This window comes from Acanthaster planci, linkage group LG13 (genome assembly GCF_054643075.1).
Source record: "Acanthaster planci isolate LZ-2023a linkage group LG13, COTS_SCS, whole genome shotgun sequence".
NCBI lineage: Eukaryota > Metazoa > Echinodermata > Asteroidea > Valvatida > Acanthasteridae > Acanthaster > Acanthaster planci.
The window spans coordinates 16,196,918-16,216,413 of NC_141789.1; the positions used below are offsets into that span (position 1 = coordinate 16,196,918).

Consider the following 19,496-nt stretch of genomic DNA (forward strand, 5'->3'; position numbering starts at 1 on the left):
ATTATTCGAGTTTCGGAAATCACGGATTGAAGTCCATAAAACCTGGTTGGGGTTTAGGGTGTGGCGGTTGTTATTAAAATCGAGAGTCGAGAGAGAGACCCAACATTAATCCGTTAAACACCGCACTATCGTGAATCTAACATCCAAGGCGAAATGACTAGGAATGTGCTGCAAGGCACTTCTGGAGCAGTCCGACAAGAAAATTGACCCTGACTGGCGAGAAATATAAATTCTTGTCTTGTGTATGAGAGGGTTGACCCGCAATCGCAACTTGATCTGGTGTACGGGAAACGAGCGGTTCTGCGCCGAGCGGCAGAGAGGCTGCTAGGCCAGGAAATGGGTCCAATTTCCCCCACGGCTGAAGTGTCCCGGCTCTGGGAGTTGGCAGAGTCCCACCCGGACTGTAGTGCAGGAAGTCACGAGGGGACCAACTACCGTGTCGAGGGCTCTTGTGCTGGGGGCTGGCGGCTCGATGGTACCGTCAGAGAAGCAACTCCTGATACCTCAATTAAACCGTTCCGGGGGAATCGCACTGTCCAGAAGTCACGATGACCGAAGACCAGCTCCTGCTCTTGAAGACAATTCGCAAGCAAGCGGAACGATAAAATCGTTGGAAAAACACTCTCTGAGCTCAAACCTTACCACTTCAACCGCGAAGGTATTTTCCTTGCTCTCTTCACCGTCCGTCGCCTTTGAACAACAACCAACGTTCTGCCATTCTAAAATGTCCACGGTTCTTGAAAGTTATGCATGTATGAAGAAGTTTTATAACCAAGGGAATTGGGCCGAGTGTTTAAATGGCATTTTTTTGCATTGAAGGGAAAAATCCGAACTGCAAAGGTCTCGAACCCTTTCTCGTTAAAAGAATGTGGCATTCATATTGATGAAATCGAAGGAAAAACAACAGTAACAAAAAAACCTTTTGAATGAAAAAAATAAACAAATAAATAGACCATACATGGTTTAAAGCGCCGGTCTTAACAAATCATGGTCCGATAATAAAGCGGTATAATTACATTCCTTCCTCAATCTTTAGAATTCAAATCTTTAAATAGACCTGCCACTACCAAGTAGGCCTACCAAATCACGACAACTAACGGAAATAACACCCGACATTAGCAACTAAAGTATAAACAGCTAAGAACGTTTTCTTGACAAAACTCACTGATTTCTGAGCCGATTCATTTCGTGTCTAGTAATTCTCATTCTCACACGTGGGCATCTCACATAAAATCTAGTGGGCATTGTCAAGATTTGAAAAAATGAAATCGCTTTTACTCTCTAGAGGCAAAAGAGTGAAAACTTCACCCTCAACAATGAGTGAATCTCTCATAACCCCTTTTTAAAAGAGTGAATCCACTCTAAAAAGAGTGAAAACTACTCTAAAAGACTGAAAATCACTCCAAAAGAGGAGTCATACGAAGGAAAACCTTTTTTCAAGTAGTCCTTTATAGGCCTATGGCTCCTTGGCAGAAAGAAAATTCCACCTTTTTGAAGTGGTTTTAGAGTGTGTGACTTTTTCACTCCTTAGCCTTTAGAGAGTATGACAAGACTCCACAGCAGTTCAACCCTGTCACTATATTTAAGTAACTCATTCCTTCTAAGGAGCGTACAGTCATCACACATCATCTGTAACCAAATCCATCATTCCCTTTAAACTGAATTTTGAAAATGTGGGATTTCTCCAAGCTTTCAAAAACCTCAACATAACTTGACATCACCAGCCCTACACCTCATGCTAAAACTCGTTGTGCAAACCATTTCAATGTTTTGAAACCCTCCACTCTCCCACTGTCTCTTTTTCCACGTTCTGGAATCGGGTGACATAATTGATTCACATACAAAGTGCCGGATACAGGGAGCCATCTGTCATTATTCTGCATATAATGATTACATCATAAACTTGAACTCAATAGAACATATGGAAGGACATACATCAACCTACTTAATTCACCCCATTCGGACAGTTCAATAAATAAAAGCCCTTTGTGGCCCAATGACGTGCTTAAAGAGCATCCGTACTTATACGCCCTGTTAGTTGGCTTCAGTCAGAAAATCATACGTCGTGATCTGTAGGTTCAACATGGGTCTCCATTTTGTTTCAACTGTACCTATTTCAAATCATAACGTAAAAAATCACACAAGAAAGAATCAATCACGATTGATCACAAAGCACATATACCTGTGGCAAAAAGGCACAAATGCAACCAGTGAGTAAACTGACATTCATAACCAGGAGGTTGTTTACGACTGCTCGTGAGAGGAACATAACACGGCTGGAGGTGTATTTGAAAAAAAAAACTAAAGTAAATAGTTTGAACAAAATCATTAGAAAGTTATAATTTAAACTTGTTTGGATTTTGTGACTCAAAAGATATTAATGAATGGCATTCACATAAATGTTTGTGCTTGGTCGCATAAGACAGGCTCAGGAGAATGGACGCTGATAATGTCCCTCGCCTACGGTGGCTCGGGCATTATCAACACGGGCTGTCCTGATCTGCCCTGCGGGCCAATTTCATAGAGATGCTTAAGGACAAAATTTGCTGAAGTGCGAAAAAACCTGAAGTGCTTCAAAAACAGAGGTAACCAGCTCAAACTCTGTAATTGTCACGCTAACAAAAGACAGCTAAACACCATTCCAAACTAATAGATATCACATGGACTTTTGGCTGTTAACCTGATTTGTCAAGCAGGTTTTTCCATGCTTAAACAAAGTTTATGCTTAAGCAGCTCTATGAACTTTCGTTTACGATCGGCCAAGCGTATAATTCCCTATAATTAAAGCAGAAAATGTACTGTACAATACGACAGAGACAATCCAAAAGAGCAACGAAATCTGCATCTTAAAATAGGACAAAATTATAGATTTGACAAATTCATCAAGAGGGGGCTTGTCATGTTCAGCAAATGAAAATGCTCTCTGAATTAAGTTGATTTGTATTCATTTATTTATTATTGATTGAGCATTAAATACAATACGGTCAAAGGAAATCTGCACGCGCGCTTTGCGTCTTACTCAAACAGTGGAAGATTGTCCCCGTTGATGGCGCTGTTCTAGTTTTACATCGCCAGTGACTAAAACTCGTTCAGTTTGCCACGAGTCGGAAAGTCATTTTCCTTGCCGACTTTTTTGTTGTCGGTGTACTCCTTCGAGGTAGCTTTTCCTGTTGTTAAGGGATAAAATACACAATATAAATGCAACACATTCAATTTAACAGCTTCGTGACAGGTATACAGAGTGCCTCTTTAAGACTGATGAAATAGGCCTCGGCTGTTATTCGAGCCGTACGTCATCAGTGTCACGTTGGAATTGAGGGCTACTTCATCATTCACAATCCCAATAGGATGATCCTATTGTCTTCTCTGACGCTTCGTTTCCTTTCAAGATTCCTGTGGAGGGCAAAGGCCCGTGATATATGACGCAACTTTGACCTGCCTTTGCACTCAGGGCCGTGTATAAACTGAAGCACTAGACCGTGTTACACACGCCCATATTATACCGTAGATACGAAGTTGTACATCGAGTGGAATATGATAGACACCTACTGCCCAAACCCGGACCCGCTCGTCCCTCGACACTTTTAAGAAAATCCGGCACCTGGCATTTCGTCATAAGATAGATTAGTCTTACCTTTTGCTCTATGAACCGAGCATGAAACTGTTAGCAAGAGCACGAAATGGCCCTCCATTTTTTTACTGCTGTCTTTCATTTGACAAACGGTAGATAAGACAACCATTATCAAAGGCCAACCCCAAAGGACAATTTTATCAAATGGGCATCATTCCCAGAAGACATACGGAATTCTACAACTTAGATTTGTTTCCATACGCCTGGTCTTTAAAAGTTTGGTGTAAACTCTACAAGTCCCATCCAGTCAAGAACTGAGAGAAATCAGCTAAAAATACTCTCTCTCCAGTTTATGTGAGAAGCTTCAGCAGGTATACAACAATCCCTCAAACTGGGTCCAACTTGGACCCTCACTAAGAAAATTGTGCCGGGGCTGTACACATGTTCATGGTTGTTCCGTTTGACACATAAGAAAATGTCACAATAACAGGCCAGTGGTCCCAATTATGTTTGGCATAGAGTTCCACCCGTGCCGCAGGCATTATGAATGGATGTCGAACTAAAACAATAGCCCTGGGCCAAAGACTTTACGCTACCACTCGTCGAGGATTACAAAGGGATTACCAGAAATGTCTAGAAGTCGATTTACCTGTCGTCCCGCTAAAGGCTGGCCACGTTCCGGCGTGCCTCGATGCGCCCTCTGGAGATTTGAGTCATCAGGAGTTTTACCTGTGCCATCCTCGCTAGCTCGCTGGTCGTAGCAGGTGGTTCTCATTTGGAAACCTCCTTCTACCTGTCTCCATGCCGTGATCATCTCTCCATCAATGCTGCACATCTCTCAACGCTTGGGTTATGAGTAAAATAATGCGATGTTTTATTGTGCCGATCGGCCGCGCCAACGGCAAAGACGAAGAGGCTAGGATTATGTCTTCCTGGCGAAGGGAAAAATTGCTGTTTTTGTTTTGGGGATGTTACAAAAGCTGCCCCAGTAGAACACAAAACTCAAGATGTAGACGCTGGAGGTATAGTACAGGTCATTCATGACCTCAGTCGAACTCTAAATTCCTCAACTGCCAACTTAAGGGTGACATTCAAATTCTAACCGTATCATAAAATAATGACGAATGAACAGAAAAAAGAATCAAGCCAAAGGCAAGATATAAAGCACGAGCCAAATAACGTTGCTTCAAAATAGCATGGAAACGACTTAGCTATCCAAAATTTGTTGCCTACCACGCAGTGCGGACAGGCCACCCTATTCGCAGTGCATTTTGGGAAACGCTCGACTCGTGCGTACTCAACGGAAGTCACTCTATGTTCTGGAGTTTCTCAAAGTGCAAAATTCAAATTAGATCGTTTTCGTATGTAAACGACAAGTGTGTGTTTCACTGTACTGCTAGAATTGGTCCGTTTGAAGCAAAATGCTTGCTGACACACCGATTCGAAAGATGGTGTTGGAATCAATCAAGTTTATAATAATTGTTTTTAAAATGTGAAACGTGGTCGGTTTCGCGCCAAGTCGCATTGGAAAATACATAAAGCCCGGCCCCCTGGTCGAAAGAAGTGATTTAGTTCCATTCTCAGATTAGTGACGGTCACTTTCAATTTGTGTTTGGAAAACAAAACAGCAAAAAAAGAACCCCCACTAAATCCTGGGTATTTAACAGTTCAATGTGATTGAAGATTTCAGTTGGATTAAAAAAACAAGAAGGAAACTGGTCCACAGACAATAATAATTCAATGTGATTGAAGATATCAGTTGGATAAAAAAAGGAAGGAAATTAGTCCACAAGTAAATTTATATATCCAATCAAAACTATTCACATTATTTATTCAGTAGACTTCCGCGCATGCGCAAGCTGTTGCACGGAACAACACTACAAAGTGTGTGCATTTGTCCGATTTCAGTTGCATTTAAAACGAGCATGGGATTTATCAGTCCATGAGGTTGGGGCACAATTTGCGACGGTGTCCTTGTTACCTTGGTAACTTTTTCTACCTGTCATGACCTGTAGAGTAGGTCATTTACTCTAAAAATAACACACCTCTGTATTCAGCCTTGTAAGATGTATAACAATGTCAATTTGGAATCCACCTGCAGGGAAACAGCAGTTCATTTCTACAAACCAAATGATGCCCCAACCTCATGGGATGACCCATAACAATGTTGTAATTCCATGCTTAGCCCTTTAGATCTTTCCATCAGAGTGGAATTAACCACTGCAACAAATTACTTTGAGAATAAAAAACACGCCTCCGTTGCGTACAAAATGCCGTCTTTGTCAAATTTCTCCAATCAAAGTAATGAACATATATTCACTGAATAATGGATATAACAAACACTAGTCTAGGTTAATGGGAAGCTACATTATCACTCAAGAGAATACATGTACATGTATAAGCCGTAGGAGAAATTCTCTCCGTGGCCACATCGTGTTGGAACTCGGTCAATCTTTCAAGTTCTCCCCTAAAGAAGTGCATAAAGAATAATTTTTTAAATGTAAACTAACTGCACGCTATTGTTTCAGGTCACAATTACTTCAGTGACTCAACATTGTGACTCAACTGTTTTCATTGATAAAATACCTCTGCCTACAGAGGGCGAACCTTAAGAGTATCAGATAAGAAAACCACACGTAAAAACAAACATACCGACACCGTTGGTACATGTATCTGAACAATTTGATTTTTTTTTTCTTACCAAATTCTGCAGGTTTTGCCACGAGTAACTGAAGAATACATGCATTATAAAAATGTTCTAAAAAATCAATGCAGGAAAAAGAAAACTACAGTATTCACAAGTATTCGTCGTGCGTACGCTGTGGTTTGAGTTAGGGGTTTCATGTTTGCAGGTAACAATGCAAAAATACCCAATTCCAATCAGATCTCCCTCAAGCTTGCCAATTATTCAATAGCCACATGTAACGTCCTCTTGATGTATGCCAGAAAAAGTACTTGACTGAAGATGAAGAATTTCCACAGAAATACATATATAAAAATTTGTACAACCTCTGAGCATTAGTTAATTCCCATTGATTTGACAAAATATGAAGACACATTTTCTTATTAAAAGACAAGTACATGTACTTTAAAATGACTGTAAAACAACAAATTTTCTGAACAATCATATTTACGCCACAAGCATAGGAAGCTTCGATGCCACCGACCACTCTGTAGATAACTATCTTCTAAGAATATAAACTATGTTTGAGGGACACACATTTAAATAGAAACCTCTTTCAAAGATGTCCATGTACAGGTTTTTGTCTTTCAAAGAAATCACTTCCCACATAAACTAATTTGTGTGGCCTGAAAAGTGATGATTATGTACATATTCTAATACTATGAGAACTAGAAAAGTATGTTACACTATTCAAGTTTTATTTCCCTATCAAAATTTGTATCAAAGTTTACAGGTCCGACGATGTGGTCAGACCTCTCTTGCATCATGAAAAGGCTTGTAACAAAAATAGAACATTTCTACATTTTGAATTCAGAGGTTTCTCCGGTTTGCAAAACTGGGTCACTACACCATGCTATAATTTTTGTGAAATGAGAAAGTTTAGTTTCACTGAGAATTCTAATTTTAAATGGAAGCAAGATTCATCAATTTCTGGTTGAATTCAAAAGAAAGGCAAAATGAGATGAATGACACCTAACTGGTACAATTATCGACTGTACAACTATGTACAAGTGAAAACACAGCACTATTTACAAACACCTTACGGGAAAGGTAAAGATGACAAGACTACAGTTTTCGCTCTCCCCATATACACGTCAGTTCTAAATTTTCGATAACAAAGAGCTGCCTTTCACCATAATGGGAAATTAATCCCTCCACAAGGAATGAAGCACTGGTCTATTTTGCCAGCACGTCATGTCTGCACTTCCCCCCCAACACTGTTTTCAATTTACTAATTGTAAAAACACTGGAAAATTGAAAAGGCGTGATTATTGACACTGACTTCATTTGTTATCCATGCGATCGAAAATCCAAATATGAATGAATTCCTATTTGTGAAAACACCAATTTCAAAATAAAGAAATAAAAACAACAAACCACTCACGTTAATTACAAACCAAAAAAGCTACCGATTGACTTCATTTGAACTTGTTTTTTCCCCCAGAGAGATTTATATCAAGGTTATTTTCTTTTCTATGAGTCTTAGATAAAATTTGATTTTAAAAATACCGTTTGACATACATGTATTTAATTCTTCCTTGCTCTAGTGGTTCTCCTTGTAACAGCAGGTGAAGCCTTCTTGGTGATGGCTGGAGATGCCTTGGCCACTTTCTTTGTAGTCTTCAGAGCTTTCGAGGCTGACTTGGGAGTCTTAGCTTTGGATGCTGTTCTTCCTCTAGTAACCCGCTGTTTTTTAGGAGTGGGTGTATCAATGACAATGGTCTCTACAATGTTTTTGACAGCCTTTGCCTTGCTTGGCTTTGGAGTGGTAGCAGCCTTCTTGATGGCCCCCCTTCGAGTCTTCTTAGGGCTTGGCTCAGTGATTATTACTACCTCCATTACCTCCTTGGCTGCCTTCCCACGTGTTGTCTTCTTAGCCGGTGTTTTGGCTGCCTTCCCACGTGTTGACTTCTTAGCCGGTGTCTTAGCAGGTGTTTTGGCTGGCTTTGCTGGAGATGCTTGCTTCCTGCTTCGTCCTGATCTGGTTGTTTTAGGAGAAATGGCTGGGAGCTCCACTGCCGCCACTTCCTTCTTGGCTGCAGTCTTCTTGGGGACTGCCTTGGATTTAGCTGGCATCTTAGCAGGAGTTTCCTTCAAAGCTGAGGATTTAACTGCGGTTTTCTCTGGAGCTACTTTGGATAGCACAGGAGAGCCGACTTGTCTTCTTCCGCGAACTGATCGAGTCTTCTTGGGACTGGGCACAACCTTGTCAACTTTTGGGGTACCCGCTTTCTTGGCAGGTGCAGCTTTCTTAGGAGTCTTCACCTGCTTGGTTTTAGCAGCTGCTTTTCTGCCTCTTTTAACAGGAGCTGGAGTCTCTGCCTTAACTGGGGACACTATTTTGACTGTCTTTTTGGGTGTTGGAGCAATCGCCTGTTTCTTAGCTCGCCCACGGGTCTTCTTAGGGGAAGGTTCAACAGAGACCACTGGAGTGACTGGAGCAGTAACCGCTTTTCTTCCTCTTGTCTGTTTCTTTGGGGTCTTTACCTTGACTGGAGGAGTTTCAGCTTTCTTGTCTGCAGCTCCTTTACGACCACGCTTTGCTGGTGTTACTGCCTTTTGTGGAGTGTCCACCTGTGCTGAACTCACAGCTTTCTTCTTGGTGGGTGGCTCTTCAATTGGTTCTACGGCTGATCTTTTGCCACGGGACTGTTTGACTGGAGTAGGTGATGGTTCAGTGACTGGCTTGGCAGCCTGGGCCTTCTTTCTGGGGGTCTTGGTTTTCTTGGCCGGGGTTTGCTTAGTTACAGCTCCCCTCCTCGCTCTTGTCGGCTTCTCAGGACTGGGCTCTATTATTTCTCTCTTAGGAGCAGGAGTACTTGCTTTACTGCGTTTCACTGCCGGAGCTGGGGATGGAGAGGCCTTGCGCTTGGTTGCCTTCTTAGTGCTAGCTTGGACAGGGGATGAAGGTTTTTGCTTAGGAGTAACAAACAAATCAGGAACTCCTTCAAAGTCCTCGTAGGGATCAACCTTCTTGGGAGATGACATAAGCTGCTTGATGCCACCCAGTTTGGGAGTCTTGGGGGAAGGCTTGATCTTGGGGGTTTTTAACAGACGAGAGATACCAGAGAAATCAGGGGTCTTGGCCCCTTCTGGTGTCTTTGCCCTCACCACCTTGCCTGTCTTCATGGGAGTCTCACTCTCCTTCAATGGTGACACAAACTTCTCTGACATTCTCTTACCAGGTGTCTTAGCTTTTGCAGGTGTCTTAGCCTTTGCAGGTGTCTTGACCTTTGCACTCACCACCTTGCCTGTCTTCATGGGAGTCTTACCTTCCTTCAATGGTGACACAAACTTCTCTGACATTCTCTTACCAGGTGTCTTAGCATTTGCAGGTGTCTTAGCCTTTGCAGGTGTCTCACTTTTTGCATTCACCACCTTGCCTGTCTTCATGGGAGTCTCACTCTCCTTCAATGGTGAAACAAACTTCTCTGACATTCTCTTACCAGGTGTCTTAGCTTTTGCAGGTGTCTTAGCCTTTGCAGGTGTCTTACTTTTTGCATTCACCACCTTGCCTGTCTTCATGGGAGTCTCACTCTCCTTCAATGGTGACACAAACTTCTCCGACATTCTCTTACCGGGCGTCTTGACCTTTGAAGGTGTGTTAGTCTTTGCTGGTGTCTTTACCTTTGCTTTGACCACCTTGCCTGTCTTCATGGGAGTCTTACTCTCTTTAAGTGGCGACACAAATTTTTCCGACATTCTCTTACCAGATAATTTGACAGCAGCCAGTGCAGTCACAGTGACTAAGGACTTCATGGGTGTTTGCTCAGCTATGAGTGGGGATACCATCTTATAAGGTGAGGTGCTCTTCCTTGGACTGGGCATCCTTGGCGTCAGGGGTGATACAGCCATCACACCAGGCCCTTCAGGTGTGGATATATCCAGGGTGGTATCCAGCAGAGACTGTTTAGCTTTCTTCTGGGGTGATGGTGTCTGCATCATGTCTGCTAATCCTGTGAAGCTGGTGTCAGCAGCAGACTTGGTCTTGGGTGGTGCCATCTTGAAGGGAGTCTTCCTGCCCTTCTTGGGGCGGACTGGTGTCTTGGCAGTTTGCTGAGAACGTCCGATCAGGATGGTTGCTGGAGAGCCAGCATGCCCTGTGCTGCCAACACCATATGCCCTCTGAAAATGGACAAATGAAAAAAAAGAAAGAAAACTTGGTCTTCATTGGATATCTTTCAGAATATGGCACTTTCTGTTTTACAGTTTTTAAAGTTTGCCTAATTGAATACAATGCAATTAGTCAAACTGTAAACACTGCTTAAATTTGCTTTTAATGATGTTACCTATTAACCCCTTCGCTACGGAGGACTGCTACTACAGCACCATTGTGTGAGTATTAGTGCATACCACACATACAGTCTATTCACCATGCAGCTCCTGCTTCAGAGGGGCCTGCTGCTGGTTCAGAGGGGCCTGCTGCTGGTTCAGAGGGGCCTGCTGCTGGACAAAGCCCTCCATTCAGGGCATACCACAGCCCAGCAGTCTCGGTCAAAATAATCCCGCCGTGAAGGGGTTAACACGATGCATATTACATGAAGCAATTATATTCAAAGTTTTGATACACTTTTCAAAAGAAATGAATGTAATCAACTGTTTCAGTACTTTTTAATTTTCAAAACTTGAAATAATTTCAGTACATTAATTCAGCAAGCAAAATACGGCTTCAAAGTTTTATCTCTGACTTTAGGGGTATATATTCATATCAATTAAATTAAGATGTTGTGCCTTCAGTAGAAATGGACAGAATAATAAAAATAACAAACCTTTGGTGTCTTGGCTTTGGAAGAAAGCACTCTGGCTTTCGTGGTTTTAGACGTCTTGAGGGCACGTCCAACGAGGACTTTAGAAGCAGCTGAGGGCTTAGAAGCTCCTTTTTTGACAATGTCTGCCCATCGCATCGGACGCGGGGTTTTCATTCGGGCTGGAGTCTTAGCCTTTGGTGTTTTAGCCCTGGGAGTCTTGGCCTTTGGCGTCTTAGGTTTGGGTGCGGCCTTGGCTGGTGTCTGCACTGGAGACTTGACTGCAATTGTTACGGCTTTCTTCGCAGGTGTTTTTAGAGCCTGGTTCTTGGCTTTTGGGGTGTTGACTTTAGGGCTGGCTGGCTTGACGGCTGGGGATTTCTTAGCGGTTGATGTCTTGGCCTTGGGAGTTGGTGTTTTAGCCTCGGGTGTCTGTGGCTTCTGAGGTGTTTTTGGCTTAGTCTTTTTGAGAGCAACACCCTGTAACCATGGAACATAATAAGGGCCAACCAAATTAACAAGGTTTTTGGAAAGGGAGGAGAAATGCCACATTGTTGCAAGTATTTTTTCAGTGATACCCAATAGACAGTGACGCCACTTCTTTTATACTGCAAGTTGGAAGTTACCCGATTCCTCTCAAGCCAATCGACAGCCCACAGGTACTATGCCTAAAGACAAAATGTCTGCCAAGGTGCACTTACCTTTTCAATCTCTGACTTGAGGGCTGGGGGCATCTTCTTGGTCTCAGTGCTTGTCTTTCTCTCCTCAGCGGCAGCCTTGATATCTTTCTGCAATGGAGATGCCATCTTCTTAGGACTAAGAACCTTTGGCCTTGCTGCAGCTGCTGCCTTGATGCTCATCTGTAAAGGTGTGGACATTTTCTTCGGGGTGGCCTGCTTGGGTCTTTCAGCAGCAGCTTTGGCTATCGCCTTCTTCAAGGGTGTGGCCATTTTCTTGGGTGTCGCCTTCTTGGACAGGGCCTTTGCAGCATTCTTGATGTCTTCTTTCAGAGGTGTTGACATCTTCTTTGGGCTGGGCTTGGCTCTTTCTTGTGCAGCCTCAATGATAGCTTTCTTCAAGGGGGTCGACAACTTCTTTTTCAGTGCCAACTTAGGTGTAGGCTTGGACACTCTGCCCTGACTGACAGCAGTTTTTTTGACAGGTGAAGGTGTGTTAAACATTTCTGGAAGGCCAGTGAAACTCTCATCCATCAATTTTGATGAGGGCTTAACTACTCTTTGGGTCTTCTTCCCTGATAGTGGGGTAAGTAGCGTAGATACAGTAGCATTTACAGGTGGTTTTTCTTTTGGTGTAACTGCTTTTGGAGTGGCCACTTTAGTATCTGCCTTGGATGGAGAGGGTGGCTTCACTGGTAGTTTAATCTTCATAAGGGGTTTCTTGGCCGACTTAGGAGATTTAGCTGGTGACTTCTTGGAAGATTTGGGGGTTGCTGTAGGAGACTTTTTGGCTGGAGATTTAGCTGGTGGTTTGGCTAGCGATTTGGCTGGTGACTTAGCTGGCGATTTGGCTGGTGACTTCGCTGGTGATTTGGCTGCTACTTTCTCTGGTGTCTTAGCTGGAGACTTGGCAGGAGATGCTTTTGCCTTAGGCGACTTAGCAACTATGGGTGACTTCTCAATGTCTTCCACAGACTCTTGGATTGCAGTGACTGCCAAAGAATTGCGATGCTTGATGAGACTGGCAACCTTAGGACTTGATGCCACTCCACTAAATGAACGCCTACTTTTGGGCGTGGCACCGCGACGGAGGGGAGTAAGAGGTGGCAGGCGCCTATCAAACTGCTCAGGGCTGAGCTGAGGACCAAACGATACACGCTTGCGTTTTGCACTTGGAGCAACGCCATCAGTAGATTTCCGCTTCTTGTTTGATGCAGGGGTTTTCTTCTTACTAGGAGGTGTCTTTGCTGTAAATAAAAGGGGAAAATACATTGCTGTCTTAAACATCACTTTATATGGCTACATTCAAACCACTGATTTCCAGGCAAAGTACACTATGGAACAAAAGTATGCTAATACATGTGATTGTTACGTGAAATGTAATTTGCATTAGGACAGTTACCTTTTGGTGATGCTTTGGGTGGGGTCTTGGCCACAGACTTAGGAGTGGTCTTTGCTTTGGGCGTGATTTTGGAAGCAGCCTTGGGTGAGGCTGCTTCATCCTCTTCCTTCAGTGGAGCAGAGACACGTCGTAGTTGCCCAATGCTTCTCTTCAGTGACTTGGAGGAACTCCCAGGCATCCTGGGGCTGTCTACAACAGCCTTCAGCAAAACAGATGCAAAATATAAAATGTAGAAATGGTATTGGAAAGGAAGGTTTCGAGAGACATCTTCAGACTTTACAACAAAATACTTATCGCACATCAAGAGGTTACTCCAAGGTATGACAGATTCCAGTGGTCTCCACAAATACGGCCATTTCACAATAGTGCACCACCAAGAGTATGCAACGCATTGGCCAATTACAATGAGCGAAATCTGTCAACCGATTTGGAAAGGGTGGACAGATTTCCCGCCTCACAATTGGCCAACGTGTTGCAAACTCTTGGTGGCACACTATTGTGAATCGCCCGTATTACAATACAGGTGTAAATCTTTGAAACTCATTCTGTACACTTGAAATTGCTGAACCTTGCAACTCACTTTCGCAGATCCGCTCAATCTCTTCTGAACCTTCTTGGCTGATGCTGATGTTCCTTTCTTTGGTGTTTCAGTTTTCCCCTCTTTCTCAACCGGAGTGGTACTGGTGACAGGAACTTCCTGGGATGCCTTAGGTGAGGCTTTGGGTGACACTTTTGGAGACTTCTTGGCAGTAGGCGATGTCTTGGGAGTAGCTGCCTTCTTGGCAGTGGGTCGAGTTTTTCCCGAGTCAGGTGACGATGTAGTTGCCTTGGGTGTGGCCTTCTTTGCTGGGACAGAGGAAGATGGTGATGCTTCTCTCTTGACATGTGTCTTGACTGCTGGACTCTTTGCCTTGGATGGTGTCTTCCCAGGACTCTTAGATGGTGTTTTCTTAGGTGCTGTCCAAAAGAAAGAAATGAGGCTTAATTGAATTTATCAATTCATTTTAACATCAATGTAAACAGAAAATTTGAAGTTACAATGAGCAATTATCCAATGCACACATAGCTTTCACATTTAATGAAAACATCTTGGTTACTGAGTAAAGGAAGAGGTATTGTAAAGTATGCACATATATAGTGTAATTTTACCACCAGAATTAGAAGCCATTACTGCGGTGGCACAACGCTCGTGGACAGGTGCTACGCGCGCATTACATGCCTCTTCAACCAACACGGTGTCGTGATTTGCCAAATGCACGCGTGCGTCATGCTGAAGAATGTGCGCGTGTGTGCGGTGCCACCGCAGTTAGGGCGTCTAATCGGATTAGTCTATAGTATGCACTTGCTTGGAAATTAAAAACTATGTTGATGAAATCCCTTTAACTGTCCCATTTATTTGGGGGGGGGGGGCAACGCGGTAGGGGTTGCTTACTCTTTGCTTTGTTACCGCTGGTAGATGAGACCACAGGACTCTGCACTGATGGTGTGTCTAGTTTGCCAGTGGACAGACGATTTGCATGTCCTGGTGGAAACTCAAACCTGGGCAAAGTCAAATGTAAAATCCACAGTAAATGCATGCAGATGACTGTTGCTATGCCAATACCTGGGTTCAATTCACTTTTGATAAACATCAAGCAAAGGTCAAAACTCAAGGCTTATGCACCCAGTTTCAGTACTTTTACAACAAATAAAAACCAAAATAGACTGCAAATAAGTCAGTTTTTCTGTCGTCATTTCATTATCCTTATTTATCAGTCATTCACACGGAATCAGAGGGGATTTTCCATGGAGTAGTGTCAGCATTCACATCTAAATGACTGTATAATTTCCAGTACGGACTTTCCAGATTAGGGGAAAATCTGACACTTATGCCTTTCAACATTTAATTGGGAATACTTTCTGTCCGACTGAATAACTCATCCATTCTCACTGGATACTGTCTGAAATGCCTTGTGCTGCTGTGTAGGAACATTATACAGTTGAACCTCGCTAATAGGAGGTCTTTTGGACTTAGCAAATTACCTTATTATAACAGGAACTTGTATTATCAGGAATGAAAACAATGAAGAACAAAGGATAGGGTCCGAAAAATGTCCTTGTTATAAGCAAAATCTTGTATTAAGAGTGCCCTTATTAACAAGGTTCGACCGCAGATGGAAGCATATGCTCACACAAGTGCAGCCCAAATAACTTGAAAGCATGTGGGTAACATGGTCCATTCTAAGCAGGAAAATGCAGCAAATGTTTGAAATAAAATGACGTTTACAGTCAGACATAATTTCATAAGGCCGTGGAGTTTTTCTTTGGTTTCTAACCTGAATGACCGGTCAATTATTGTGAAGATGTCCTTGTGTTTCAGAGTCACAGAGCTCGTCAGGGTCTTGCCATTTATCCTGGTTGGGTTCACTGTGCTCAAATTAGTCAGAGTGATCTATAATGTGTCAAATCAAGAAAAAGGATTTAAAAGGTTTGGTTAGTGCCAAAATGGGCACATAAAACTACTTCAATTTTTTATTAACAAACAGCTCACTGTAATGAGGCCCCATCAGTTTTGTAGTCAACACCATCGCAAGACCAGACAAAAGACCAGTCACAAGTAACAGCGTGAGCAATGACAAAGGAATGCTTTTGTTGCGGTTCATTTGAATAGCTTGTGACTTGAATTCAGACTGGAGGTCTTGGGCTGGTCTTGTGATTGTCTTAAAGTGGTCTCGACTACAACACTGAGCCCTATACATGCCTGAATTTGGAAGCCAGAAATATGCTAATAAAGCAAGAACATTTGACAGCACAAAAGACTAAAAATGCATGAACTAGTACTTTTGAAATTCCTATTTCTAGAAATTTCTTTATGCTTCATTTCTTTATGAAAAAAACAGTTCAAGTGTTTAACATTTCATTATCTGAAAATCTTTTTAAAATTCTACATGTTTCTGATCCCTTTCCTGTTGAAAGAGGGAATTTAGAAAGCTGGAAGATTTACACTATTTTTGATGAAAAATTATAAGACACTATTATGGTAATACTTCTCTCACGCTTACATTGTCATCATCCACAACCTCAATACGGCAGTGTTCTTTGGAGACATTTGGAAGTTGAATCCGGATGTCACATTCGTTGGTCCTAGACAACAAAATAATCGCACATAATTTAATCAACAGGAGACTTTGAGAGACTTGGTGGCAGCAAAAATAGTGGTCCTTTTTAGTTTACCAGATTTGAGATCTTGTGTCTTGTTTTCAGCATGTATGTATGGTTCTGAGCATGTGCAGTACTGAGGAAAAGGATCGATAGGCCTATGCCTGCTGCTGCTAGAATCTCAAAGTCTCCCACTGGATGTTAGTTGAATAAAAGCAATTTTCAGTAAAGCATCTTGGATCGTCCAACATTCCCAATGGTGCGAGTCAATGTTGAGTGTACAATTACACAGTTAATTAATTTGTTAAATAAATCATCCCAACATATTAAGCCCTGAAATTATCTGTTGTCATGTGCTTGGATCAACATGACTGACTAAAGTAGGCCAAGTTAATGACTGGGAATTTTGTTAATTTCTCCATAAATGCTGGGTCCTTGACTCTTATAGGTAAACCCATGATATATTTTCCAGACAACTCACCTTCCGAACAAGCACTGTTTGAGTGTGAGGGGAAAGTTGGCCCCATCCGACTCATTCCGTTTGATTACCACGATCTTTCCATACAGTGGCATTTTCTGCAGATAAAAAATTAATTTTTTTGAATATTTCAGTTTTGTCATTTTTGGCCTATCATTTCAAAGTGTAGGCCCAGTGTTTTTTTGGGGGGGGGTTGTAGAAATCTTAAACTAGCTATGGCCTACAGCTGGTGGCTTCTGAGGATGGGTGTCTTATATCATAATCAAGCTGTTGCCACACATTTTGAAACAGCATTGTTCCTTTCATCTTGACGAGAACCAGTCCACTCGAACTGGTTGATAGGCCATCTTCTGAATGAAACCTCCATAATATTTACTGGCATCCGTCATGTCCTTAGGATATCATGGATATGGACTAGCCCCACTAGTGTGGCACGGACTCTCACTCCCGATCCATCCTTAGCCACACATCCGTATGCGCAATTTCGTGTCGGCGTATTGAACATTCCGGCGCACCCACTTATCATCGTGGGCGCAATTTCTCTTGCACACGAACATGATCCTTGACCTTTCTGTTTTCTAAAAACTATTTATTGAATGATTTCACTCACGTTATTCAAGTATTTTCCAGTCTTTTTGCCTTTATCCATTCAATCTAACGGGCTCGCTCTCTCATCTTTAAAATAAAATCGTTGAACAATACGTCACTTGACCTCTCATCGTCTCGACGGCTCTTCCATGTCAAGACATCTAAACTACTGCCAAAGTTTTGGAAGAGCCCATTGGTACATGTACTGATGTAGTGCCCAGTCCGTTTATTACATATGCCATGCCACACTAGTGAGTAGTGGGGCTAAGATATGGACATGATCTGATAATGGAACTCTTCCCCAACAACATGGGAATACTGTCATGACTGTAAGCTACTATAGCACTGTATTGTTACTATGACACGTTTCATATAGGCCTAGGTCTAAGCCCTGTTTACTGCATCACCATCAACTCAATTTTCAAATCACAGCTTCCATTTCCCACGACAAAAGACAAGGAGCCATGAAAGCTGACAAGTCCTGCCACTTACAGCCTCAGAAAAATCGTTGGAAATCAAAGTCTATTAAAAAAAAACACTTCCTTACCTTGGTTGTTCGTTACGTAAGTAGTTTAAAATGAGAAACAACATTAGTACATTCAAAAAATCGAGAGACTTTGGACTACACTTTCGGTGGGGAACGGTGGAACAACTCCAATTTGTACTCCCCGCGTTCAAATTGTTTACCCTATCGTGTTCAACGGCTTTATACGCAGGCCCCCTACACGTACGTACGTACAATACACACGGACTCGTCGTATGATCATAACGTCCTAGTTTTCCATACGTTAACGTCAATGCCGGTATGGAGCGCAGTTTGCCCAATCATGCTAATATCCATGCACGTTAACAAAGTAGTGCATAAAGTTTTTTAGGATTCTTGATCCACATGAGCGTTTCTTAGATGGCATGTGACAATTTCTTCTCACTAATGTATTTACGTGTAAAAATGAATCAAGAAAAAATGACTATTTTTAATATTTTGAAAAGTTTTCAAGTTAATATGCGTAAGAATACTGCATACGGCCGTTAACAACAGGACTCAAATTTAAATTTATACAATTCTCCCTTGTGATTGGTCGAATGATTAGACATGCAAAGCAGTGGTTGCACAATTACAAAAATCAACTGAAGAAAAAACAATAATTAATAATACCTTATTTTTAAAATAATGAGTAAACCATACTGATTCTTATTCAGTTTATTCGCTCATCCATCGGGCACATCATATGATAATTGCATGATCAGTGCACACTGCACTTAAAAACCTTGAACAAAATCGGACATGTTGTAACATGTCCTGAACTGGTACGTGTACAATACATGTATAAAGCTTAGTGTCACTGGCGCGGCAAAGTCAACTCAATCAAAGCTTGTGAACAAACCACGGAGAAACGAAACCGAAAAAAAAAGAATGTTCCTACCACAATGAAAACATGAAAAGTAGTTCAGAGTACTCCGCGGAAAATGTGGTGTTCGTTCGGCTTCAATTCGCTTCAAAAAATTCACACACTTAGCGACGGCTATTACGAGTTCATTCGTTGATCCCCAACCTAAACAAAATTTACATTCACAAAGCTGGGGAGAGAGGAAGAAAAGGACAAGAAAAAGGGTTGTAAACAATTCCGTCACTTTTTCGTTGGTAACTCTGGACAATTTTTCAGAGCCCCCACTCATCTATTTGTATTACTTCTGTTCACAAGATCGGTTCTTCACGACGGTACGGTAAATTGTACGTCCACTGGCAGTCGAGTCCAGCCTGGTGCGAGCGCGCCCTTTGTTCTTGACTTAGGAAATCGACCAATGTTCAACACTCTACACCTTGCAACAGTAGAATGCCGAATACTTCAAGTCTGCATTTCCCGTCAGACTTACATGGTTTTATGATTCTGTGGCAGTCTCATCGCAAATCTTCTCAACATGCAGCATAAACTAACGGCCCTTGCGTATGGTTTATTGAATCATTATGGAAGCTTACTCGTGGATGTCAATGTCGAGCGCGCCGCTAAGTGGGCCATCTAGAATTTTGTTCTTGTGTGTCGTCTGTGAGAGGGTTTTATGGTCAAGCACGTGTGGGATGTCCTTTTGGTCAGTAAATTCAACTTATTCTGGGAGTTAACCGAAGTTGGCTAACAGAACACTGTACCATGACCACAATACCATGATCCATTTCATTAGAAGTTGAAAATGCATTTTATGAAACTACAACTGAAA

The 19,496-nt window shown here is 42.2% G+C and overlaps 1 protein-coding gene and 1 long non-coding RNA gene across 3 annotated transcripts; both read right to left on the reverse strand.

The window, feature by feature from the left end:
- On the reverse strand, window positions 1-4,669 carry LOC147797043 (uncharacterized). The gene is made up of 2 exons (XR_015427520.1): window positions 4,221-4,669; window positions 1-3,167 (listed from the first exon to the last, which is right to left on the reverse strand). It is a non-coding gene; the product is annotated as an uncharacterized LOC147797043 (long non-coding RNA).
- Window positions 4,670-5,368: 699 nt separating this feature from the next.
- LOC110973835 (uncharacterized) lies at window positions 5,369-19,179 on the reverse strand. 2 transcript variants are annotated; one of them, XM_022224976.2, is made up of 10 exons: window positions 19,158-19,179; window positions 16,698-16,792; window positions 16,120-16,201; window positions 15,394-15,509; window positions 14,511-14,617; window positions 13,659-14,035; window positions 13,079-13,277; window positions 11,701-12,923; window positions 11,024-11,479; window positions 5,369-10,379 (listed from the first exon to the last, which is right to left on the reverse strand). In XM_022224976.2, exons 2-10 carry the CDS (start codon window positions 16,787-16,789, stop codon window positions 7,782-7,784), a joined length of 5,250 nt encoding a protein of 1,749 aa, XP_022080668.2. In that variant the 5' UTR covers window positions 16,790-16,792; window positions 19,158-19,179; the 3' UTR covers window positions 5,369-7,781. The 2 variants fall into 2 exon arrangements, with proteins under 2 accessions (XP_022080668.2, XP_022080667.2); XM_022224975.2 differs by lacking the exon at window positions 19,158-19,179 and adding an exon at window positions 17,830-18,053.
- Between the last annotated feature and the right edge of the window lie 317 nt (window positions 19,180-19,496).